Source organism: Manis pentadactyla, chromosome 6, assembly GCF_030020395.1.
Source record: "Manis pentadactyla isolate mManPen7 chromosome 6, mManPen7.hap1, whole genome shotgun sequence".
NCBI classification, from domain to species: domain Eukaryota; kingdom Metazoa; phylum Chordata; class Mammalia; order Pholidota; family Manidae; genus Manis; species Manis pentadactyla.
In genome coordinates, this window is record NC_080024.1 from 148,526,182 (window position 1) to 148,550,863 (window position 24,682).

Below are 24,682 nucleotides of genomic sequence, written 5' to 3' on the forward strand. Positions count from 1 at the left end.
TTTCCATGTGGGTAATCCCAAACCCTCTGACTTCATCATAGTTCGAAGGGAAAATTGTTAGAACCTATATTCATTCAGTACAAAAAAGGGGAGAATTTTTCCCCTTCCAAGGAAGTGTGACTGTTCCCCAGTGTGTCATCGTCCAGTACCAATGTGATCCTTCAGAAGCACGTGCAGTGAAATGTCCCGACTTATAGGACATCCCACTGGCACCCCGTTCAAAGGTTTCCCAGTCAAGCCCAGAGCTCCCCAGCCTGTACCTCAAAGGAAAACCTGTAGGCACAGGGAAACATCACATCTCAGGTTGGCCCCCATCTGAGGCACATACAGAACATGATGACTTTTATGTTCTCTTTCCTGAACATAAGAGTTCTCTTCTCCTGTAGTGGGCATTGCAGCATGTGCTCCCCATTCAGGGTATATGTGTGTGTGTGTGTGTTACTGTTACATGTATAGAAGCATACTCAACACAATAAATATCCTTCAACCATTCATGCATAGTTTTTTAATGAACATTTATCAGATCCATACATTTTGAAATTAAAGATTTGCTTACACAAAAACCTGCCGGATGGAATCTGGAAATCCATTTTATTCCTGCCACATCTGTAGTCCCAGTTTATACGTTTTCTGTAGTCTTACGTGAACCTGCTGCTGTGTGCTATTTGAGATAGGAGATCTCAGCTTATTCTTTCATTAGATTTTAATTCTTGTTTATTCTTGCATGATAACACTGGGTAAATATCTTTTCAGCAGCTTAGAAAAGAAATGTATATTGAAGCATATTGGGTGAACCTGGGGTTCTGGATTGCCTTCTTTTCCTTTATATTTCACTAGTTGCTGTAAGTTTAAAGAATCACAGATTCTCTAATTAGTTAATTATGACAAGCTGGCAGGATAAATTGCTAGAAGATTTTTAAAATCTATTTCTGATACAGAAATCTGTTATGTGATACACACTTATTGGTCATGTGAAAGGTTTCATAACTACTGTAATCATTTAGATGAAATTGAATATTGAATATAAATTAAACACAAATGACCTATTTTATCGCAAAATGTTTATATACATGAGGTGTTGGTAACAATATATACCAGTTTGGATTTTAAACTATACAATAGTTCCTCTCTTGAATATCTCTGAATACCAATTCAAATAAAGCTAGAGTGGTGTATTTTACTTGTTTCTATCTTGGGCTTGGAACTTGTCAAAAAAGGTGGACTGGAGATTTCCTTTGTGCTATCTGATGATGCTTCAAAAAGGTTAACCTGTTAATTTTTATCATCCTCTTAATAAGTGTTAAGCTTGAGATTTAAGTAAGAGGATGTACTATATATAATTCTCACAAAGTTGCATTAATATAAGTAATGCATAAACATTTTCATAGTTTTACTTTGTAACTGTTTCTTTGGTTACAACCACGTAGCATGACATAAATATATTAAAATGAATCAATATGTGGAAATATGGCTCCCCAGCCAAATAAGTTCAACAGTTACTTAGATAAAGTTTGGCAGGACAATTCCATCAGAAATCTCATTTTCCTAGACAACACAGCCTCAGTTCTCACCCGGAGGAATGGCTTCCGGAGACAGGAACAATCCGTTTACTATCTGCCCATCTTCATCGTGGACAGTGGATCACCTTCGCTCAGCAGCACCAACACCCTGACCATCCGCGTGTGCGACTGTGACATCGACGGGATCGCCCAGACCTGCAACGCTGAGGCCTACGTGCTGCCCGCCGGCCTCAGCACCGGGGCCCTGATCGCCATCCTGGCCTGCGTCCTGACTCTGCTGGGTAGGTACTGGCCCCAGTGCGCGCCTGTGAGGGAAGCACGGCGGCTGGACGGCACGACTTTCTCTTCTGTTCCTTGTAGAAACTTTTTGAGATCATATGCAAATATTCTACTCAATGGCATTTTGTTCACTGAGCAACGTGTAATCGTTGGCCACACTTTCCGATGGCATATTTATCGATAACTCAGAAAAAATATACCAATTCCACTTTTGAAGCAGCAGTGAAGATAAATGGCTTGTATTTAAAATTGAGATTTTTCCAGGTTTTTTTTAAACTTACCATATCCTAGCTGTTTGTGATTTAATACAGAGGAGATGTATTAGACTAGAGAGGGTCTTTTCTATGTTGTTCTGATAATGTTTATTTTAGATATTACACCTTTACAGCCTGCCTCTTTTCATAAAAGATTTAGGGTGGATTTTATAATTATTTCCCAATTTTAGGAGCTTGCAATTTCAACAATGTCAAAGTTATAGTTTCTCAGGAGGAATTAATATATTTAATTGTACTTTTCCATGATTACTTTATTATGTGGTTGACTTAGATTTACAACTCATATTAGAATTGCAGTTTAATAGGAGATTATGCAGCATCCTTTAAAACTGGGAGACGTCCAACATGGACATTTAGTCACGGGCTTATTCCTGAGCTACATTCTCTTCCAGTGCAACTCTATAGCATCAATAGCAAGGCCAACAAGCATTTAATAGTGCATCTGAGACTATACTGTGTGTTTCCTTGGGGTTCCATACAGTTTGCAAATCTATAATTTATTTTTGTAAACGCAGAATTTACCAATAGGAGTCATCATTGTGTAATGTTTAAAAACAAGATTTGTGAAGTTGGGTAAACCTGGCTTTTATTACTGCCTCCAACATACAGTCGTTCTTCACCAGGGGACTGCTAATTCTCCTAAGGCTGTCTGCTTAATCTAAAAGGGGAAAATATTAGAACTAGACTCATAAAGCTTGTTGTGAAAATTAAATGAGATAATTCACGTGCCTACAATCATAGTGAACATGCAATAAATTTTAAGTGTTGTTGGTAAAGCAAGCTCTCAACCGATTAACCAAGCTAAGGCTTAGTTATTACTGCACTGCAAATTACCTCATAAAAATGGAAGTCATTATCTTCAATAACTTCAGCTAACTAAATACGTCTAGAAGGGGATAAACTTTTGTTTCATATAGCTTCACATAGGTGGCAGAAGCTTCTAGAAATCCCTTAGAAATGGCAAGTAATCCCCAGTGAAAGCCTGATTAGAATATGAGGGACCAGAATAAATTTTGAAGAGGATAGAACCATTGCAAACTACTTTTATTGCTCTACCAGGTTTCCAAAACATAATAATAAAGATGTAAATTGCATATATTTTATGGTAGCTAAATAACCTAGATACAAAGATAAAAAAGATGGCCCTTCATATTTAAAATGGCAATGTCTTTAGCTCAAAAGCATGGAATAAGGAAAAAAATGAGCAGATAGGTAGATGGTGTGTGGATGACTCATTTTGAACTTGACCAGTTTATTAGTTTAGAGTTTATATTGTACTTTGAAAGAGTAAGATAAAATTATATTTCCCAGAATTTAATCATAACCAATGGTTACTTAATTTGACTTTTTTTAAGGCTGTCCATCTAATGCAGCCTGCTTCATTTTTTAGAAAATACTTTCACTTGTGACTTAAGGATTCCTTACAGTTTAGATCGCTTGAGGATTGTAATTAGTTAAGAATCATTACCTACCGGTTACTGAAAGTAAATGAAATAGTTTTGCTGGATTTCATTCTTGCATGTGACATATATGAGGCTGTGTACATAGGTCTCAGGCTAAGATTATATGTTTTGGAGATTTCATCAAAATTAAGTATGACAAATTTGGACATTTTCCTTAAATAGATGCCAGATTAAGAATGTCTCTTTACTTCTAAGGATCGTATTTTTATGTCCCATATTTTATTCATTTTTTAAAAGTTTCTGCAAATCTACAAAACATAAGTCAAACTATTGGACTGAAATGCAGTTTGGAGCCAGGGGCTTCTGGCCTTTCCCAGTAAGGACTATGCCTGTACACAGTCTGTTCAAATGCTAGCATTTCCTTTCAGAATTGATTCTCTTTGTACTTCATTTCTAAGTTTTTAGAGGCAAATGATCAGGACTTTTTATACTCTTTTGCTTCTGTCTCTATTACAAACTCTGGTTTTTCACACAACAGGTGCCCAAGCCAATGGGCTTGAGTAGTTATAGGGTAGAAGGGGGATTGGGTGCAGATGACATGCCCAGCCGTGCATGGAACTTGACTTCTAGTGGACACATGGCTCATTCTTTACTACACCTCTGTGGGGTGAATCTTATCTCTGGACACTAGGTAATCAGGATTTGTAACTCAAACCTTTTCAGGCTTATGAACACATATTGCTAGAAAAACTTGAGAAGCAACTGGTCTTTAGACTACATGTAACATGACAGAAGGGGATATGAAGTTCCAGAATATTCACACCAGCAGGCATCACGGAAATCAGTTACAGCTCTGACCACTGCACTTTGCAGAGGGGAACATAAGGTACAATTAGGTCCAGCGACCTTCAGGAGTTCATATAACAAGTTAGTGGCCATTGTGGCCTAAGAATCTAGGTCTCCTTATTCTCAACCACTGCTTTTGGATTAAACTACAAAGGAAATACACCATGATGACATAAAATATATGTATTGGCAGATGTTACCCTTTCTTTCACAAGATTTGAAATTCATGTTGTCTGAAGTCGAATCTGTCCATCTTCACCTCCGTGTATTCTTCTAACGTTCCGAGTGAACTCTGATCTGATGTCTCTCTCATCTTCACTCTTGCTCTCCAGTTTATTTACACACAAATTCTCTAAATGAAAGAGATGGTCCGAAGATCAGAACGTGGTGTTTCCTTTATGTCCACTGAGGACAGCTTGAGTGGGAGGCACCATGGTCATATTCAGAGTTCATGGTGAAGTTTTCAATCTGATGCTTCAATTATTTTTCATGTAGGAAAATTTCATCAATATATGGCAAAATGAATTTTTGCCGTAACAGTATTCTAAATGCTCGAATAAATATTTTGCTCCAATGCCAATTTCATTATCCATATTTATAGTTAAATTCATAACTTACATAGCTTACTTGTCAACCAAACTGGAAGCACTTAAAAAAATCAAATGAATGACCAACACTGAGTTATTACTTCAGTGGATTTTAAGAAATAACCAGAAAGAAAGAATTTCCATTGTTTTATTTTAAAATATGGTTTCAATATTAAATATTGCACATCTATTTAGGGAATATTACAGATAGTTTCTTCCTGTTAGTCTGCACAGAGCAGCTTTCTCCTGCCCTCTCAAAATGGTAAATACTGTTTCGTTTTTTTTCCCTGTTTGGACCTTTAGTAATTGAAGTCCTCTAACATCCCTGCTGGTTCTCGACTCTCCAGGCACAGTTGGGATTAGATTGGCCCAGCGTCAGGTTTAATGAGGCATTTGCAGAAACCACTACGTGGAGTTCAAGTTCTTCCAGTGTTGTCCAGGATGGCCAGCTTGACATTTAGCTGTCACACATTTGTTCACTTTTCTTCTTGATCTACCCAGTGCTGAACCATATTTACTCTCCTGTCACTGTGGCCACTTAGGATTTTGTTCAACAGGAAAATATTTTCCTACTTTTGTAAGTCATATATTACCTAAGTAAGAAATATATTAGGTTGCTGAGAAAAAAATTGCCAGCACTATATAAAAAGATGGATCCTCATCATAATCTATAACAACAGAACATATTCAACATAGCAGTCCTATGGTAATAAAGGACAGACTTACAATGGCTAATTTATGGTAGCAGATGTGTTCCTCTTTCAAACAAGTGCAAGCATAGTAAAAAAATGCATTACATTTAATGAGCTCATACTAAGTGCTAGACATTAGCTAAATGCTTTAAGTGCTTTACAAGTGTTATGCAATTTAGTTTGCATAGCACATTTGCTGGGCAGGTATTGTTAGGTGTTAGTATGCCCACTTTTTATATGAAAAATCTGTAGAAGACTGAGTAGGCCCAAAGTTATAAAGTGTCAGAGCCAGGACCCAGACACAGATGAGACTGCCTTCTGGGTGTCCTTTATGAGGTACGTTTCCCCATGTGTGTGTCCCTAGGAAATTCCTGCAGGCTGGTGAGTTTCGCTGCCATGTACTGCCAAGTTAGAAGCAACAGTATCTTGGATCTGTTTCACATAGAGGCTTTATTGCTTTCATTACTCTGTCTAATTTAAAGTATCCTCCCATTATTTCCTACCTTGAGAGAACACATTTAGAGTTGTGTACCTTCAATTTAGGATTATACTTCATTACAGCCAAAATATACCATTTGTCTTTGTGCATAAAATATCCATTGTACTTAGGTCAGTTTTTCTCTGCATCTTGAGACTCAGCTCCTTCCAACTTGCACACTTAATGGAGAGGAACTTTGTGATCCTTCTTGCGGGGAAAGGGAAGATGAGTTTCAGTGAAGTTAAATTTTTCCCCGTTTGAGACATGCAAAGCGGTCTCTCCTTCAGGCAGATGATCTGCGAACCTCTGCCTCAGCTGTTTCACAGCAAGTCTAGATGGGTATGTTCATTTTGTATTGCACTGCTGACATTAGAGATGGGGATAGTTTTCAAATACTGAACAGTTTTTTCTATATTCCTCCCTCTCATCCTGATTTAGTCCCTACTTTAATGTTTTTTTTTAGTGGAATTAGCCTTCATTCCTTTCTCCCGTTTCCCTTAGCCAAATGGTCCCCAAGGTACTGTTAATTTTTGTTGATTGTTGAATCCATTCCCTTCTCTCCCTGGATGGTGCACCTGAGTTTGTCCAGCGTCCATCTTTTCCCTCCTGAATCAAGGCCATTGCCGCAGATACTATCAGATACAATCTGTCAGTGGTACTATAGAGCAAGCTTTTCTTTTCCTGAAATACAGGGCATTTTTTCATTGAAATATAGTTAGTATACAATATTATATTGGTTTCAGGTGTACAACTTAGTGATTCAACAACTGTATACACAGTACTAGCGGCTCACCACGGTAAGTGTAGTTACCATCTGCCGCCCTACAAAGATATTACAATATTATTGGCTATATTCCCTATGCTGTACTTTTATCCCCTTCAGCTATTTCACCCATCCTTCCAAACCCCACCAGCCTGTTCTTTTATTTATGAGACTATTTCTGTTTTGTTTGTTCATTTGTTTCTTTAAATTCCACATATAAGTGAAACCATAGTAATCAGAGTAAACTTTTGACAAGCAAATGTGATCGTGACACTTCCCAGCTTAAAGTAACATTTCCATGGCTCCTAATTGTCTACAGACTAAAATCATTGACTTCCTAACTGCTCCCTCCCATTTCATCTTCTCTCTCTCCGCTCGTAGTGTATTTAGCCAAATTGGAGAGTTACTCTTTTTCAGACTTGGGGTACCTGCCCCCAGAATCCACAGGGAGTAGCTCCTTTTTGTATCCAAGACACACTTTCTTGGCTTCTGAGTCCAGGTTGGCTGCTGTTCCTAGGGTCCCTGTAATGCTTACTTAGTGAGAGGGTTCCAGAGCATCCTTCATGCCTGACTTGTCTGTCTCCTCCCATAGACTCCTGCCTTTGGAGGCAGGGACTGAGTGTTACTTTATCATTGCACACATAGCCCCTCATAAAATGCTGATCTGACACGGAGAAGGCAGACCATCCCTGCGTGCTGAGTGAAACTGAATGACTTGAATGTAGTCATTAGTGGAAAAAAATTGATTTTATTTTTGTCATTACCCATAAGTATCTTCATTGGACTTTGATTCCCCATTTTTCTACAGTTTTAGGATATTTTTCGGAGATCCAGCCTCTTTGATTTTTCTGGAAAATGGATATGGCACAGGTTTAAAATATTTAAATTATATTTTCAGGTTAATAGCCTTGGAGCTATATAAGGGCTTAAGAAAAAATCAAAATATTTGCTTTTGAGAATCTACCTAACGACAGAGAAAATACTGCAGTGGAGATTTCAAGAATGCTTGGTTTTTAAAATTCAATTTCAGTTTAAAATGTTCTACTTGATATCTAATTTACCTCAATCACTGACTTGGGTTTTATCAATTATAAATCTTTATCCTTTGTGACTATAAATAATAGAGTAGGTTCATAAATGCAAGTTCAAATTCTGGCCTTCTGCTACTTGGGATCTGCATACACCTCTGATTCCACAGCACATAGATCCAGACAAAATAACAGGTAGACTTCTCTCATCCTTCAGATCCTAGCTTAGATGTCACTTCCAGTGACATCTGTCTTTGATCACCAGACTGCACTAGAACCCCTGTATTTTTCCTATCATTTCAGTCTTTAAAACATGAATTATTTCTTGGCTTGAAACACTTCAGAAGCATCAAATGTACTTACAAAAAAACCCAAATGGTTCTCATGGCACACAAAGCAAGATATGTTCTGACACCTGCTCACCCCTTGAAGGATCAGGCTGTCTAATCCTTCACTCACGCTGTAGGAAGAATCACATGGTGTTTCTTTCCATTTGTTTCAAACCTGCTACCCTGTTCCTGAAACATTCTGCCTGCCTTCCTCCACCTGCTGGGCTCCTACAGTCCTTCATGCCTCATCCTCACCTGCTGATTAGAGTAGGTACCCTTCACACACTTGATTCTTTATTTTTAATTGAAGTATAGTTACATACAATATCTTTTTAGTTTCAGATGTACATTAGTGATCTGATATTTTTATATATTGTGAAGTCTAGTAAGTCTGGTTACCATCTGTCACCATACAGAGTTATTGTCATATCACTGACCGTGTTCCCTATGCTCTGTATCATATCCCTATGACTTCTTTAACTGGAATTTTGTACCTCCTTAATCCGTTCACCTATTTTGTTTGCCATTCAACCACTCCCTCCACTGGTTACCTGTATCTATGAACCTGCTTGTTTTCTTTGTCCATTTGTTTTGTTCTTTTTTAGCTTCTACAGGTCAGTGAAATCATGTAATTTTTTTCTTCTCTGACTTATTTCACATGGCATAATACCATCTAGGTCCATCCATATTGTTGCAAATGACAAGATTTAACTTTGTTATGGTTGATTGATATTCCCTTGTGTATATGCACATCTTCTTTATCCAATCAGCTATCAATGGACTCTCCGATTGCTTCCATATTTAGCTATTGTAAATAATGCTGTAATGATATGCAAACATAGGTATGCATGTCTCTTCAAATTGGGTTTTGTTTTCTTCAGATAAATGCCTAGAAGTGGAATTGCTGCATTGTATGGTATCCTATTTTTAATGTTGTGAGGAACTTCCATACTCTTTTCCATAGTGGCTGTACCAGTTTACATTCTCACCAACAGCATACAAGGGTTTCCTTTTTTCCACATCCTCACCAACAATTTTTATTTTTTATAGTTTTGGTAATATCCAATCGGGCAGGTATGGGTTGGTTTTCCCCATACCTCTTAGTGGTTTTCATCTGCATTTACCTGATGATTAGTGGTATTGAACATCTTTTCTTGTGCTTCCTGGCCATCTGTATGTCTTCTTTGGAATATGTCAAGACCTCTACACATTTTTAATTGGATTTTTAAAATATTGTTATTCAAGTTCTTTATATATTTTGGATATATTAACCCCTTATTGGTTGTATGATTTGTAAATATCTTCTCCCATTTCAGTAGGTTGCCTTTTCATTCTGTTGATGGTTTCCTTCACTGTGCTGGTTTTTAGTTTGATGTAATCCCGTTTGTTTACTTTAGTTTTTGTTGTCCTTACCTGAGAAGACTGGTCCAAAGATACATTGTGAAGACCAGTGCCCAACAGCTTACTGCCGATTTTCTTCTGGGAATTTTATGATTTTCAGTCTTGCATTAAAATCTTTAATTAATTTTGAATTTATTTTGGGGTATGGTGTAAGATAGTGGTCCAGTTTCATTCATTTGCATGTGGCTGTCCAGTTTTCCCAGTGCCTTTATTGAAGAGACTGTCTTTTCCCTATTGTATATTCTTGCCTCTTTTGTTATATATTGACCATATATTTATGGATTTCTGAGCTCTGTATCCTACTCCATTGATATATGTATCTTTTTTGCCAGTACCATACTGTTGTGATTACTAAAGTTTTGTAGTATATTTTGAAATCAGTGTGTGAGATTCCCCAGCTTTATTCTTCTTCCTCAAGAAGGGGTATTTTGGTTCCATTTTAGGATTCTTTGTTCTAATTCTGTGAAAAATGTCCTTGATATTTTGATGGAGATTGCATGGAATCTATAGATTACTTTGGGTAGAATGGACATTTTACCATTATTTTTTCCAGTCCGTGGTCATAGTATATCTTTCCATTTATTGTGTTGTCTTTAATTTCTTTCATCACTGTCTTACAGTTTTCAGTGTATAGGTCTTTCACTTCCTTGGTTAAATTTATTCCCAGGTATTTTATTCTTTTTGATTCACTTGTAAATAGGATTTTTTTCTTAATGTCATTTCTGAATGCTCATTATTACTGTTGGGAAATGCAACTGACTTCTGTATGGAAATTTCATATCCTGAGACTTTACTGAATTCATTTATTCTAACAATTTTTTGGTAGAGTCTTCAGGGTTTTCTATATATGTCATCTACAAATAGGGACAACTTTACTTTTCCCTTTCTAATTTGGATGCTTTTTATTTCTTCTGGTTGTCTAATTGCTCCAACTAGGACATGCAATATGATGTTGATAAAAGGGGTGAGAGTGAACATCCCTGTCTGGTTCCTGATCTTAGAGGAAGGGCTTTCAGCTTTTCACCATTGAGTATGATAGCTGGGGCTTTGTCATATGTGCCCTTTATTATGTGGAGATATGCTCTTTCTATACCCACTTTATTGAGAGCTTTTATAATAAATGAAGGTTGAATTCTGTCAAATGCTTTATTGGTATCTACTGAGATGATCATATAATTGTTATCCTTTGTTAATATGGTATATCATGTTGACTGATTTGCAAATGTTGAAGTATCCTTGCATCCTGCAAAGGAATACTGCATGGTCATGGTATATAATCTTTCTAATATATTGAATTCAGCTTGCCAATATTTTGCTGAGGATTTTCGTACCTACACTCATCAGGGATATTGACCTATAATTTTCTTTTCTGATGATGTCTTTGTCTGCTTTTGGTATCAGGGTAATTACTGGTGGCCTCCTAAAATGCATTTGGAAACATTTCTTCCTCTTTAAATAATTTGAGAAGGATAGGCACTAATACTCTAAATGTTTAGTAAAATTCACTTGTGGAGCCATCTGATCCTGGACTTTTATTGAGAGTTTTTTAATTATTTATTCAATTTCATTACTTATAATCAGACTATTCAGATTTTCTATTTTTGTGAATCAGTCTTGGAAAGTTGTGTGTTTCTTGGAAGTTCCTGTTTGTTGTCCTGCAATTGTTCACAGAAGTCCTTTATAATTGTTTGTTTTTCTGTGTTATCGGTTGTAACTTCCTGTTTCATTTCTGATTTTATTTATTTGGGCCCTCTTTGTTTCTTGGTGAGTCTGGCTAAAGGTTTATTGATTTATCTTTCCAGGAACCAGCTTTTAGTTTCATTGATCTTTTCTATGATATTTCTAGTCTCTCATTTATTTCTGTTCTGCTCTTTCTTTCTTTCTTTCTTTCCTTCTGCTAATGTTGGGCTTTGTTTATTATTCTTTTTCTAGTTCTTTTAGGTGTAAAGTTAGATTGCTTATTTGGGATTTTTCTTATTTCTTGAGGTAGGCTAGTAGCACAAGGAACTTCCTCAGGTAACTGATTTTGCTGCAGCCCATAGATTTTGAAAAGTTGTGTTTCCATTTTCATTTGTTTGAAGATTTTCTTTTCCTTTGATTTTCTCACCTATTAATTGTTAAGTAGCATATTGTTTAGTCTCCACATATTTGTGTTTTTTCCAGTTTTTTTCTTGTAATTGACTTCTAGTTTCATACTGTTGTGGTCAGTGAAGATACTTACTATGATTAGAGTATTAAATTTATTGAGATTTGTTTTATGACCTAATGTGATCTATCTTGGGGAATGGTGCATGTGTGGTTGTAGAGAATCAGTATTCTGCAGTTTTTGAATGAAATGTTCTATATGTATCCATTATGTCTGGTCTAATGTGTCATTTAAGGCCAGTGTTTCCTTACTGGTTTCCCATCTGGATGATCTATCCATTGATGTAAGTGGTGTAGAGTCCCTATTATTATATTAATGTCAATTTCTCCCTTTATGTCTGTTAATATTTGCTTTATATATTTAGGTATTCCTATGTTGGGAGCATAAATACTTATAAACGTTGTATCTTCTTCTTGTAACGATTCCCTTATCATTATGTGATGTCCTTTTTTATCTTTTGTTGTAGTCTAATATAGGTATTAGACTAGGGTGTGGGTTAGGAAAGTAGCACTAAAATACTCTAAAGATGATTAAGTAAAAAACATTTTCCAGTTTACACATCTAGGTATGTAGCTGTCACAGACCACAGTGAAGTTTAGAGTAAAGGGACCCACTAATTGCTCGTATGGTGTGTGTTTACACCTCCAGATTTTCATCTGTACCTTCTTAAAATGAACTGCATTATGATTTTGCTGGTGCCCAGCACTATTTCCTACAAACCCAGATAATGTTGAATTGAATATTAGGAAGCTGATTTCTAAGACCAGAAATCAAGGTCGATAACATGCTTTTAGTGCAGCAGTAGTGTTCTAGGTGCTTTCCTAACATCTGCTCTTCTTCTCCTGTGTCCTTAGTCCAGTCAGGATGATTCGTTTTGAAAAGCAAGTCTGATCTATCAGGCAGTCCTTAAATCACGTTAGGTTTTGGCCCTACAGGGTCCAACAAGTGCCTGCCTCTCCGACCTGACCTCCCACCTCTTTCTTTGCTGTCTAGCCATGTTGGCTTCAAACTTTTTCTCACTGTGCCAAGTATAATCTCCCAAATCACTTCCTGTAAGTTAAGCCTTGTCTGGATCTATTTCCCTTTAAAATATCATATTTTAAAAATGATATCATTTTAAAAATGAATCTTTATTTCCCTGTCTCAGTAATTATCACAGTTCTCCTTTTATATTTAATCATCTTATTGTTTGATAAATACCTGTCTGCCCTACTTTACTATAAGTTTCTATAAGGCAATGTTTTCCACCTGCTTCTCTGTGCAGTGTTATACCAAATGCATGTAATAAATGGTCAACACATACCTGTTGAATGGATATGTAAATTCATGAACAACCAGCATGATGTAAGTGCCACATCTCTAGACTTCAGCTAGACCTATACTCATTTCTTCTGTCTCTACCCAGAAATATAGTCCATATGACAGAAAAGACATTGACTAAAACCTTTTCAACTTTATAATCTTGTACTTACTTAGGCCTAAAATATTATTTTTAATATAGGGATTACCTCCATAGTCCCTGAAGAGTAGTTCATACTTATTTCATGTAAAGGTAAAGAATTATTTTTTATATGTGCTCAAGTAGTTAGAAATTAATATTTTTCCAAGTCATTAAAATGTTAAATTCTCTAACATAAAATATTTTGTATTTTTCTCAGCTTCAGATAAGATTGGGAAATAAACTCCATAATGAGTATTGTACCTATGGGCTAACACACCCATAGGTGCTTTCATGCTTCATTTTTACCAAACATTATGCCAGAGCATCAAAAAGCAAGTTTACTGGTAGTGTGAAAATACATTGATAATAGATTATAAGAAATAATTGCCTTATATATGCATGTGTGCATGTGTGTGTGTGTGTATATCCATATATTCATATATGACAAGATTTATTATAACTACGTGAAGGAAAGAGAATTGAGAATTTTGAAACATTTTACCTACCAAGATATTGATTTAAATTAAAAGAGCATCTAATTAGTACATAATTTTTACCTTCCTCATACCTTCATTCCCTTTTATGCCCATTCATTTCTGACATCCTTTTGCACTCAATCGGACATTTTCTCCCACTCAATTCTGCTTCCAACATGGGTAACAGATTTCTCATTTTCCCCTGCTGCCACCTGTCCACCCATCACAATTCTGATGCTCACCTCCACCTTCTTGGTTTGACTTCTCAATAAGAAGCCTTTTTTGGTCCCTCTCTCTTTTTGTCACAATTACTTTTATTGTGGGGGAACTATGTAAAAAGTTTCAGGAACTGAAGTTATACGTATGTCTTAAAACTCACTGATGTGTCTTTCTCTGAGCCAGCCTTTGTTACCTGAGCTCTCTGCTGTGTCTTAATCTCCTTCTGTGGAGGTCCTCAGCTCAGCGTCACAGGAAGTGCAAAGGCTCTGAGGTACATGGAGGTGGAGTTTGCCTCTGCTTTAGTTATTACATTTCATTTTGTTGAACATAGGCAGGTTGTTTCACGTGTCTAAGAAAACCATCAAATGGGCAACTACCTACCTCAGAGAATGAATTGCTGTGTAGGTCAAATGCACACCTTCATTTCTCACCTCTCCTCTCTTTCATTTAATATTTAGTATGCCCTTGGCATGTATTTGCTACACCTTCTACTTTGTTTTTCCTTGGTGAAAGGGGAAACACAATGTCTTCACTTGCCTGTGTTCATGGAATTTTGAATTAATGGTTCTGATAAGCCAAAGGATAATGCACACTCTTTTGAAAGCCAGCAAGCGCCTGGCATTCTGCTACCTTCACTTACGTTATTCCCCAATCTCTGTATCTCTTTAACCCACCCTGTGAACGAAGCAGTTGTCAAGAAATGTCATGTATAGCTAGGCTCAGTTAAAGTTGCTTGCCCAAGATCACACAGCCAATATGTGGACAGGCTGGATTTGCAGCCAAGACCTTTCTTGACCTCAAAGCTATGTATTAGTTTTCAAGGTCCAAGCCAGAATGTTACAGTAGAAAGGCATGGACCCCAGTTGAGAACCCCAGTTTTTGAAGTGGTGGCAATGCTAGTTCTCAGAAGACAAGAGACAAAAGTTGGAACTCCACTTAACAGAGAAGGGAGGTAAATACCAGTCTGAGAAATGAAAAGCATGCAAGAATGAACTTTTGACTTACAGGTCTGCCATCTTGATGAAGCCAGTTGAGAACATTCAAATGTAGTAAATAAGAGCAAAAGAAAGAATAGGCATAGATGTGCCATGGCAACGTAAGGTGGCCAGAAAGTCTCAGAAATGGATCTCCATGTCTAACTGGTAGACTGTCAGTAGAGCTTATGGTGAACAATAGGCCAGGATCAAATGGGAAAAGGTGGGGAGGGGATGAAAAAGAGAGTGAGTGCCATAATAAACAGCTGGTTTCACAATCATTTCCAAAGATCTCCAATAAAAAGATCTTCATCAATCACAAGAAAGCATATAATTTTCATTGAAGATAATACAGTCATTTAATTAAAAATTGAAATTACAAAGTACCTAGATGCTTGGGTTTCCTTAAGGCAGACAGAGTATGAAACAAGCCTCACCCTAGTCTTTGCATCTAATTGCTCTGAACCATATTGATGTCCTTCCTGGTTTCATATTTTTAAGTGTGTTCTTAATGCCAATTCAAAATGTCTTCTATTTTAATTATAAATATTGTAAACAGCTTTTTAAAAATAAGCTGAGAGTAAAAGGCCTTTTAGACCTTCCATAAAAAAAAATCGGCTTACATAATATTTTTTAAAAATTAGATATTTGTAGACAAAGTCATTATATGTTTTTGAATTCCAAAATTCAGAAAAATCATTTATGCTTCATACTCACTTAATTAGGGGGCCATGAAATCTGCCGATGTGTTTCCAATTCAGCTAGCATTTGGTCACTCATAGCCAAGAACAGACTCCTTCACACTAGTTATAATTAATCAAAAATGCAAAGAGTATATTGAATTTGTTCAAACCAAAAAAAAATAGCCAATGTAGTTCTTTGTTTTCGAGCACATCCGTGTGCTTTATTATTTAATTATTAATTTTGATATAAGAAGAAAAATTCCTAAAGGGATGATTGATTTCTTAAATCTATCTTTGCGAATGCTGAAAATCTCACAACTTGGATTCTCTCTTTCTCGGTATAATGCATAAACCACAGTCAGTATTTCATCCTGAAAGTGGGACTCAATTTATTATAGAGAAGCTTTTAATCTTTGTATATGGCTGACACGGTGGATTGTATGTAACAGCTGAGTATCATAGAAAAGTACTAGGCATTTCTTCAAAGAACCCAACCAAATGCTATAATCCATTTCCTTCTGAAATTGCAGTTGTTAAATAGACCCAAAACATTTACGAATGTCACTTTGCTTTTCCAGCAATTAAGGAGTTCAAAAAAGCCCCGTTGTGTTTCCTAGCTTTGAAATTATTGTATTTATCTTGAACTGGCTCTTCAGTTGACTCTGTCAAATACTTTGCAGGTTACGTTCAAGAGACATCTATTCTGAAAGGGTGTGGAAAAGGTTTTCTTGATGTATAAACGTGTTCTATTTTAAAGGCATTTTAGCAATTTCAGCCCATCTACTGCTGTGAATTCCCATGCATGTAGGCGGCCAATTCATTTTCCTTCAAAGAGCAGAAATCTGTGATTTTCCACACCCACCGCCTAATTTCCCCTCCATGAGGGGCAGTCGGCCAGTTTACTGACACTTCCCTTTGCTGTCCCATCGTTTCAGTGCTGATCCTGCTGATCGTCACCATGAGGAGACGGAACAAAGAGCCCCTGATTTTCGACGAAGAGAGAGACATCAGAGAAAACATCGTTCGCTACGACGACGAGGGTGGGGGAGAGGAAGACACCGAGGCCTTTGACATGGCCGCGCTGAGGAACCTCAACGTTATCAGAGACGCCAAGACCAGGAGGGACGTGACTCCCGAAATTCAGTTCTTGAGTCGACCGGCCTTCAAAAGCATCCCAGATAATGTCATTTTTCGGGAGTTTATCTGGGAGAGACTGAAAGAAGCCGACGTGGATCCCTGTGCCCCACCTTACGACTCCTTGCAGACATACGCTTTTGAAGGCAACGGCTCAGTGGCCGAATCACTCAGCTCGTTAGAGTCCATCAGCTCGAACTCTGATCAGAATTACGACTACCTGAGTGACTGGGGACCTCGGTTTAAACGGCTTGCAGACATGTACGGAACCGGCCAGGAGGGTTTGTACTCCTAGCCCTGGAACCTTTCTCGGAAATGCACTGAAGAAAAAAGCAAAAGCAAAAAGCAAAAAACAAAACAAAACAAAAAACCCCACTTCGTACAGAAAACAGGAACTCCACTTGCTCGAGAGAATGGATGTAAATATTTCTCCATTTTTAACTGTCTAGGTCTCTGCCTTGGTGAAGCATATCTTCATGAGATCTATCCAAGGGACTGCAGTGACCACAGACTGAGCATTTGAAGGCTTTTTGATAAAAAGAAATGCTCAGCGGTTTGTGAATAGATAGCAACTCTCAGATACCTGCAAGGCACCTAAGCTCTGTGAGTAAGTAGGGCCCTGTGTTGTCAGTGAACACCGGATGCCCTGTAGATACCGTCATGGTACAGCCAGTGAGAGGAATAGAATGCCATGTGCCATGGAAAAGTCCTGGGACTTCTTGCATATCAAAACTTGGGACAAATTTGATTTACAGTGACGCTTTTAGCTTGCTGGCTTATAGAACCCAGCAGAATTTTATTGCTGTTGGTTAGCAAATACATTTTATTTAGCAATATATCAATTCTTAGAAAATCCTCCCCAATCCTCTAATCCAAGCCAATAAAATTTGGTATAAGGCAACATAAACTGTTGTTTAGCAAATAAACTATGAAGTGTTCCAAATAAGAAAAAGTAAATCATTCTTAAAGTTTGCAGTCATTTTGAGATGCTTGTGTAGGTATGAAAGAAGTTGCTGTCTATTCCTTGATTTTTATTATCTCTTCTGATTTGTACAGGAGAATATCTTTTCTTTTTTTATTTGACACGTGGTGTTATATTTATTTTATTTCGGAGCTCCGATCTCCTCTAAATTCAGGTCCATCTTACTGCCTCATAGTATTAAGTGGGTCGGAACATGCTGATTTTTCTCCAGTCTGAGCTATGTCAAGGAAATGAAGCATGAAGATGGAGGGGAAAAAAAGCTCAATTAAGCCCTGTCGTAGTTTGCATCTCAGAAAGGAGTAAAGCTACAAGGACATTTAAGTTGTTCCTCTGAGCCATTAGAATGTACAAAACATTGGAATAAAATATTTGTATTTTAGAAAGATTTCAGAGAGAATTGAGATTTTCTTTGATGCAAGATTTATTTTTTAAGGTCACACGTTCTATATGCTCCAAAGACTTTCGAGAATTTGTTTCCCCCCAACCTCTTCTGCTGTAAATATATTGAGTAAAAGACTCGATTTTTTTATCCAGCTCAATGTTAAAAATTTCAAGTCCCATCTTTCAGTTCTGATGCATATATGTTCCTCAAGCATTACCCAAGCAGTGTTACCATTTCTCTACTGGTTCAGATGTGCCAAAGTGAGGAGAACAGTTTCAAGTGATCACGTGTTTGAGTTTGAAATGGCTTCTTAAAAGAATTTTCTGATTAAAGTAATATTCCCACTTACCATTTTTTTTCCTAGAACACTACTAGTTTAATGTGCATATTTCAAGTATAAAGATTTTATTTTTTTCTCTCCTTTCTCCTTTTAAAAAGAATTTATTGTTAGGTTCCTAATAAATCTACATATAGTGGACACTGTATAGGAAGTCATGTTCTACAAGTACTTTTTCCTGAAAGACACACCGGAAGCAGAATATTAAAGTTTGGATTCCATGAGGAAAAACACATAGGATTACATAACCTTGCAGCACACCCTTAGAAATGAAATATGTGGAAGTGGCCTTAGCTTCCTCAAAATAAATACATGAGTAAATTTGACTCTTTGCACACAGTCCTTTCATTTGAATAAAGTTATATAGACATTGTTTCATGACTAGATACGCTTCTTACTGTATTAGCATGCATATATATAAAAAATCTATTTTATAACAAAATAAAAGATTCTGTTCATGGTATATAGCCACATATTTAAGTTTTTCAAATTTAAAAAAAGTACACTCACCCACTTGAGTAAAATCAGATGTGGTGCAGGGATTAGATAGGTGTTAAATCAGCAGGATGCTATAAAAAGAGTTCTGTAATAATCCCCTTGTTCTCTCTGCAGGAAGATAAAATAGTGCAACCTGGATTATGACATCAAAATTGCTGATTGTTGCACATACTAGTAGAGAGTTGGGTGCACTTTTAAAAAGGAACATCATTCACTTTTCATTTTTGAGTATATATTTTTTTCTTGCTTTTAAATTTCTTTTTCTATTTACCATTAATAGTTGGGAGAAGAAAGGCTCAAATCTAAATAAAGATTTGAAATTCTTGCATATTCGTAATTTCTATTTTATGTGTGGACAGTTATGTCAGTACAGTATTGACTTTGATTCAATTACATTTTTTTTAAAAAGCTTGACATGGCTGGAAGAATGTTCCTATATGGAATTTCTATGAAGCACTCTAACTAAACTTTAATTGTAATACCAGTGAGTCTGTTATTTTAGTTTTCCTTTTTTCTTCTGAAATCTAATACTATATATGACTATCTCACATAATATTTACAAGATATGCTGTATTTTAAAACCAGAGACTGGAACAGCTGATGGATAAAAATGAATGTTTAAGGAGAGCCAGGAGATTCTCTAAAGACACTTAAATGAATGCCTATTATCTAGTCAGTAAAATTCAGTGAGGGACTGGCACCAGCTAGAACAACCTACCAATAATCCATAAGGCGCATCTCTTCCCTGCTCCAGTTGCTGTGATACCGTTTTGGTAGGTTGAAATCAGCTGTGATTTAGACCACGGAAATGAGCAGACACCACTTTTTTTTCCCTGAAGAACCAGTTGTTAATTGTTTACCAACACTCCTCTGCTTAAATTACTTTATAAAAGGAAACCTCACAACTGTAAATATAGCATGAAGGACTAGAATATCAAATAATGACATGAAAGAAATTCACTTTCCTAATTCAAAACATAGATGCATGTAGTATCCTGGTATCAAATCTTTGGAGCTACAAGTAGAAAGGGAGAGGGTCCACTTTGTTATGGGGAAGCAGTGGCATTAAGTCAAATTTAAGTATTTTCCATTTGTCCGTATGGGGGCACTTCCATGGAAGTATGCCCAAGCCCCTAGTCTGAATTATCATTATGTAATTTTAAGTCAGCATAAATATAAAAACCAAATCAAGAAAGTGGACATTAGCAGATTGAGCCTAAATTATCATTCCGAGTTCACAAACCAGATTCTGTGTTAAAACATGGCACAATCAACTGTAGACCAACAATCAGAAAGGAGACGGCAAGAAACGATTATCTCTGTGGAGACACTGAGTACATCTTTCTACAAGCAATTCTTTAGATAAGCCTGGGAAATTTTTCCTTTGACATGAAGCTCTGCAGAAACTGACTACAGTCCTGGTTAGGGTGACTACAGGAAATCAGCAGGAAGTCATAATGTTTAGGAAATGATAGCTATCTTTCACTCTGCCCTCTGAGAATGTGTTAAATTATATTAACTTCATGCGCAATCACATGTACTGGCTACACGCTGAGCAGGCTTTAGCAATTACTCTCATGTAAACAGTGTAGTTAAACCAAGTGTGGGTGATATTTGTGTTGTGGCCCACGTGCCCAAAACAGCTTTCATGCAAACAGACTGTTAGCATTATATTCAGATATAGAAATCTCAAGAAGCATAAATGAATTACATTCCAAGAGACAAAATCCATCTAAGTCTTAATCTTCAAATTTTCAATTTTAGTTTGACATCTATTGACTTACAGACTGCTTTAATTTCCCTAATTGTTTTTAAATCACCATTTAAAATTTTATTTACAGTTGATCTGATTAAAGTTGATTAAAAGAAAGCTTCAACTTTAAACTTTCTGGCCAGGATGGCTAGACGCCTGTGTAATGTATATGACAATTGATAAGGAAATTCATTTTCTGTTGGTCTGTTGTTTATAGGAACTTAAAGATAGAGTTATTTTTAAATGATGAATAATGTAAATTGTGTGTATATACAATGGTATATGAAAGTTTGTCAGGGAAAACCAATATAATAATGTTAGCTGACTAACCATCATTGTAATCACAAGAGCAAGAATAATAGCATTTCTAGTTTGAGTGCTACTGAAATTGTTTTGGAGGAGAGGGATAAGCCCTTAAGGAAAATGGGAGTTATCAAGACTGTGATTTGGCAGGTATTTTAAAGTATAATTCCAGGGGTAATTTTTCAAACAAAACCAAGACAGCCAGTGTGTGATGTTCTGACACTTTTTCATCATTATGCTAACTGGTACTAGCTCAGAATGTGTGTGTGTGTGTGTGTGTGTGTGTGTGTGAAAGAGAGAGAGAGATTGAGGGGCACTGGGAAGTATGTCTGAAGTGACCTTAAAAGTCTAATATTACCTTGTAAATGTCACTATTTTATTGTCATTTGACAAGTGCCTACTAGGCTGTAGACCACAAAGTCTGATACTGACTGAAGGGAGAGAGATTTTGTTTTGCTTTAAAAATCTAATTTAAATAAAGAGAAGGGTTTTGGTACTAAGTGGAGGAGCATTTGGCTGAACTATCTGAATAATTGCCTCATTTTATTTTTATTGTACAGATGCAGTCTCATTGTTAACACAGATTATGGAGTGGGACTTGCTTATTATGCGATGTCACCGAGGTCTGGCCTTGTTGAGGGTCTGTGTGGTGTGCTGGGAAGTACCCCGAGTCTGTGGTGGTAAAATCTGGGTCAGAAGCCAGTTCCTGCACATTTTTGCTGTGCCCTGATTGCCATTCTAATTCTCTGAACCTTTTTATCTTCATGATTAAAATTGAGTTAATTACTATCCTGTCTACTTCAGAGGCTTGTGAGATGATTAAGTGAAAGTGCTGTGTAAACTGTAAAACTGTAAAAAAGTAAGACTTTATTATGGAAAATTATGGAAATTATTCAATAAGTTTGATTATATGTATTGTTATATGGTAAACACAGATAATTTCTGTTTTGGAAATACGCATTAAGGAAAATAACCAAGCAATTAGTATCCTAAGTTGGGAAAGAATATTCAGAGACAACTGGCATAATTACTGAAGCCAGCACTCAAAAATAGTCATTTTATAAGGTCTATAAAGGTTAGGGTCTCATTCAAACTAATTCAGTCATTGATAAAATTAAGGATTATCAGCATGGGTGAGAATTATAAGCAAAGAACAATTTCTTCCCACTCACAATGAAGACTGAGTGACGAAGGCCTTTAGCTATTCCCTGTCTCATTACAGTTCTCAGACAGTGGAATAGGGGCAACTATTAAAATGCCATGATGAGTACACGTGAGGTGATCTTCGGATGTTAGAGGAAATAGAGGTTCTAAAGAATTCAGTAATTGTGAATCATGAGTGGCATATGCATAATTATTTAAAACACTTTAAAGAATTGGAATACAATAATATTTCCTTAATATGAAAACCATCCTGTACTCTTGTTCTGATGATTTGAAAGCACTTACAATATTCAGTAGATTTTCTTTGCCTTTTATTAATGAAGAAGCCATCGGAGATTAAAAACTAATATACCCAAGACACTACTGCTTTGTCAGGGCTAGTCTGCTCATACAATGAGTGTTAATAAACCTACTCATCTCTATTTGAAGCTCCTATGAACAGGCATTATAAACAAATACATGAAGAGCTGTGTTACTACTGAGGTTGTTGAGAAGATAACATACACTCAAAAGCACTCTCATTTTCATTGAATTAAATTATGTTAATGGTTTGTATTTCTGTAAGAGGAAAAATTGTATGCTTTACTACCTTACTGCTTCATGCTGTATTTTTTGTGAATATAAACACTATGTTTTTGTACATTAAGATCTGGGATATGTAGTATGTTGAGTATGATGAACACGTCGAAAATAATCCAACTTTTTTTAAAAAACAGACCAGATAACTAGATAGCAATTGCATTTTACCTGTAATAGTAATTTTAAAGGTGGAAAGGAAAAGGAAAAATAGCTCACTATACAACTTTATATTAGGCTTCAAATTGCATATATATATTATATACCTACAGAATTACATATGCTGAGCATACACACATGCACACAATTTGAGACTAAATGTTAAAAAGAAGCACGTGGCTTTTAACATTTTGTTTTTATTTAAGATAATTAGGGCTATCAAATCCAATCTCTACAATTAAATTATGTGTACATGCTTTTAAAATATTGCAATTTTGTAAAGATACTCTTTATTATAGATTTCAGAATTTCTCAAAATTTAGAGAAAAGAGCAATTCATATACATAAAATACACAGCGTAATTGCCATAAAACTGTATTCATGATGTTGTATTATAGTTGTATTAAAAATAATCCATTTTTTCTACAATGTTTTTGCTTACTTGAGTCACTTGAATACACAGACATAAAAGAGTTTCAAAAATGCTAATTCAATTGACTGCAAAATCAATCCTGAAAATGTAGTTTCATTTAGCCTTGGAAAGGAGACATTGAGTAAAAACTTGAGGTCTGAGTGTATGTCAGAACCCGAAGAGATTATTTTCGTTCAGCTCAAGCACTGCCTTTCAGGCAGAGAGTCTCCTAGAATATTAAGTATTAGCCTCTTTTTTTTCTTTTTTAGCAGATAGAGGAACTAAAGTACCGTTTCAGAACTCTACAAGCACAGAGCTATATACAAAGTGCCCAATGAATATGAATCAAGTCAGGAAATCAGGCAATGATAATAGGAGAGCTAGTTTATTGCCACATTTTCTTGATGTGTGCTGTGTATAAAAAAAAATAAGAAACAATGTTGCAGATTAAGTTATTATCATAGGAAATAATTTCCCAAATTGCTGACAACTCAAAAGACCAGAGACACTGCAGAGGCTGCTCTGATTGTCTTCATCCTCCACTGAAATGGGATGGTAATGCTGCCCTGGCTTCCAACTTACACCCCTTCACCACTTGGTACAGAAAAGGAGCCTGTGGTAACTGAAGTCTGATGTTTTCTCTAAGTGACTGATTTTTTACATACAATTATCTTAATAATAATGTTCCATAGACATGTCATCTCACAACAATTGAATTTGATACATGATTTTCATTTTTTTAACAAGCCCCTGTGAATTGCCCAAAGAAGGCATTGCTGTACCTTTTTTAATAAAGAAAAATTGAAGCCCAGAATAATTAGAACTTATCCAAGGAAACATTTAACAAGTGATAGAGATGAAAGAAGAAAAAAGCCTTAAGATATTGTGCCCATTATATTTCCTATCATCATAGACCTTCAAGAAAAAAAATGGTGTTCCAATTTGGGGGATAAGAAGAGAATTGAAATTCATTTCAAAAATCAGACTCTCCAATCTTAATTAGGCTTTAGTTTCCTGACAAGGAGTGTTAGGCTTTTTTTTTTTAATTCTAATTGGAAAATGGCATGAAATTCTGTGTTAAAATGTGTTGAGGAAATAGAAATATTTATATTGCCAGTAAACTGCAACTCCACCACTATATTCCTAGCCATACCTAGTACCTCTCCGAGGGGGTCCGCCGTCTGGAGAATGCTCAGTACCAGAGCAATATGGCAGACTAGATAATCTCAGGGTCACTCTCTGCTGATTCCTACACCTCTTACTTCATCGTTGGCTCATAAGAGTATAAGAAAAATCTCAACAAGCTCTATACCTTTGCCAAATGAAATAAAGAAAAATTTAAAACCAATGAACTGGACACCACACAGGTGAACTGTACATAAGCGGGGCACACTGAAATATCCCCGGTGACAGCTGTCTGCTCAGTGCTGGGCTTGTGGAAG

The 24,682-nt window shown here is 36.4% G+C and overlaps 1 protein-coding gene across 2 annotated transcripts in view; it reads left to right on the plus strand.

Moving 5' to 3' along the window:
- Positions 1–23,267, plus strand: part of CDH7 (cadherin 7) — a 124,882-nt gene extending 101,615 nt beyond the window's left edge. The window contains exons 11-12 of one of the 2 annotated variants that reach the window (XM_036876771.2): positions 1,550–1,801; positions 21,490–23,267. In XM_036876771.2, coding sequence (XP_036732666.2) covers positions 1,550–1,801; positions 21,490–21,659 — 422 coding nt within the window. In that variant the 3' untranslated portion in view covers positions 21,660–23,267. Of the gene's footprint in view, positions 1–1,549; positions 1,802–16,475; positions 18,837–21,489 lie in introns of those variants that run through there. The other variant, XM_036876768.2, reaches the window with a different exon arrangement.
- Positions 23,268–24,682: the final 1,415 nt, after the last annotated feature.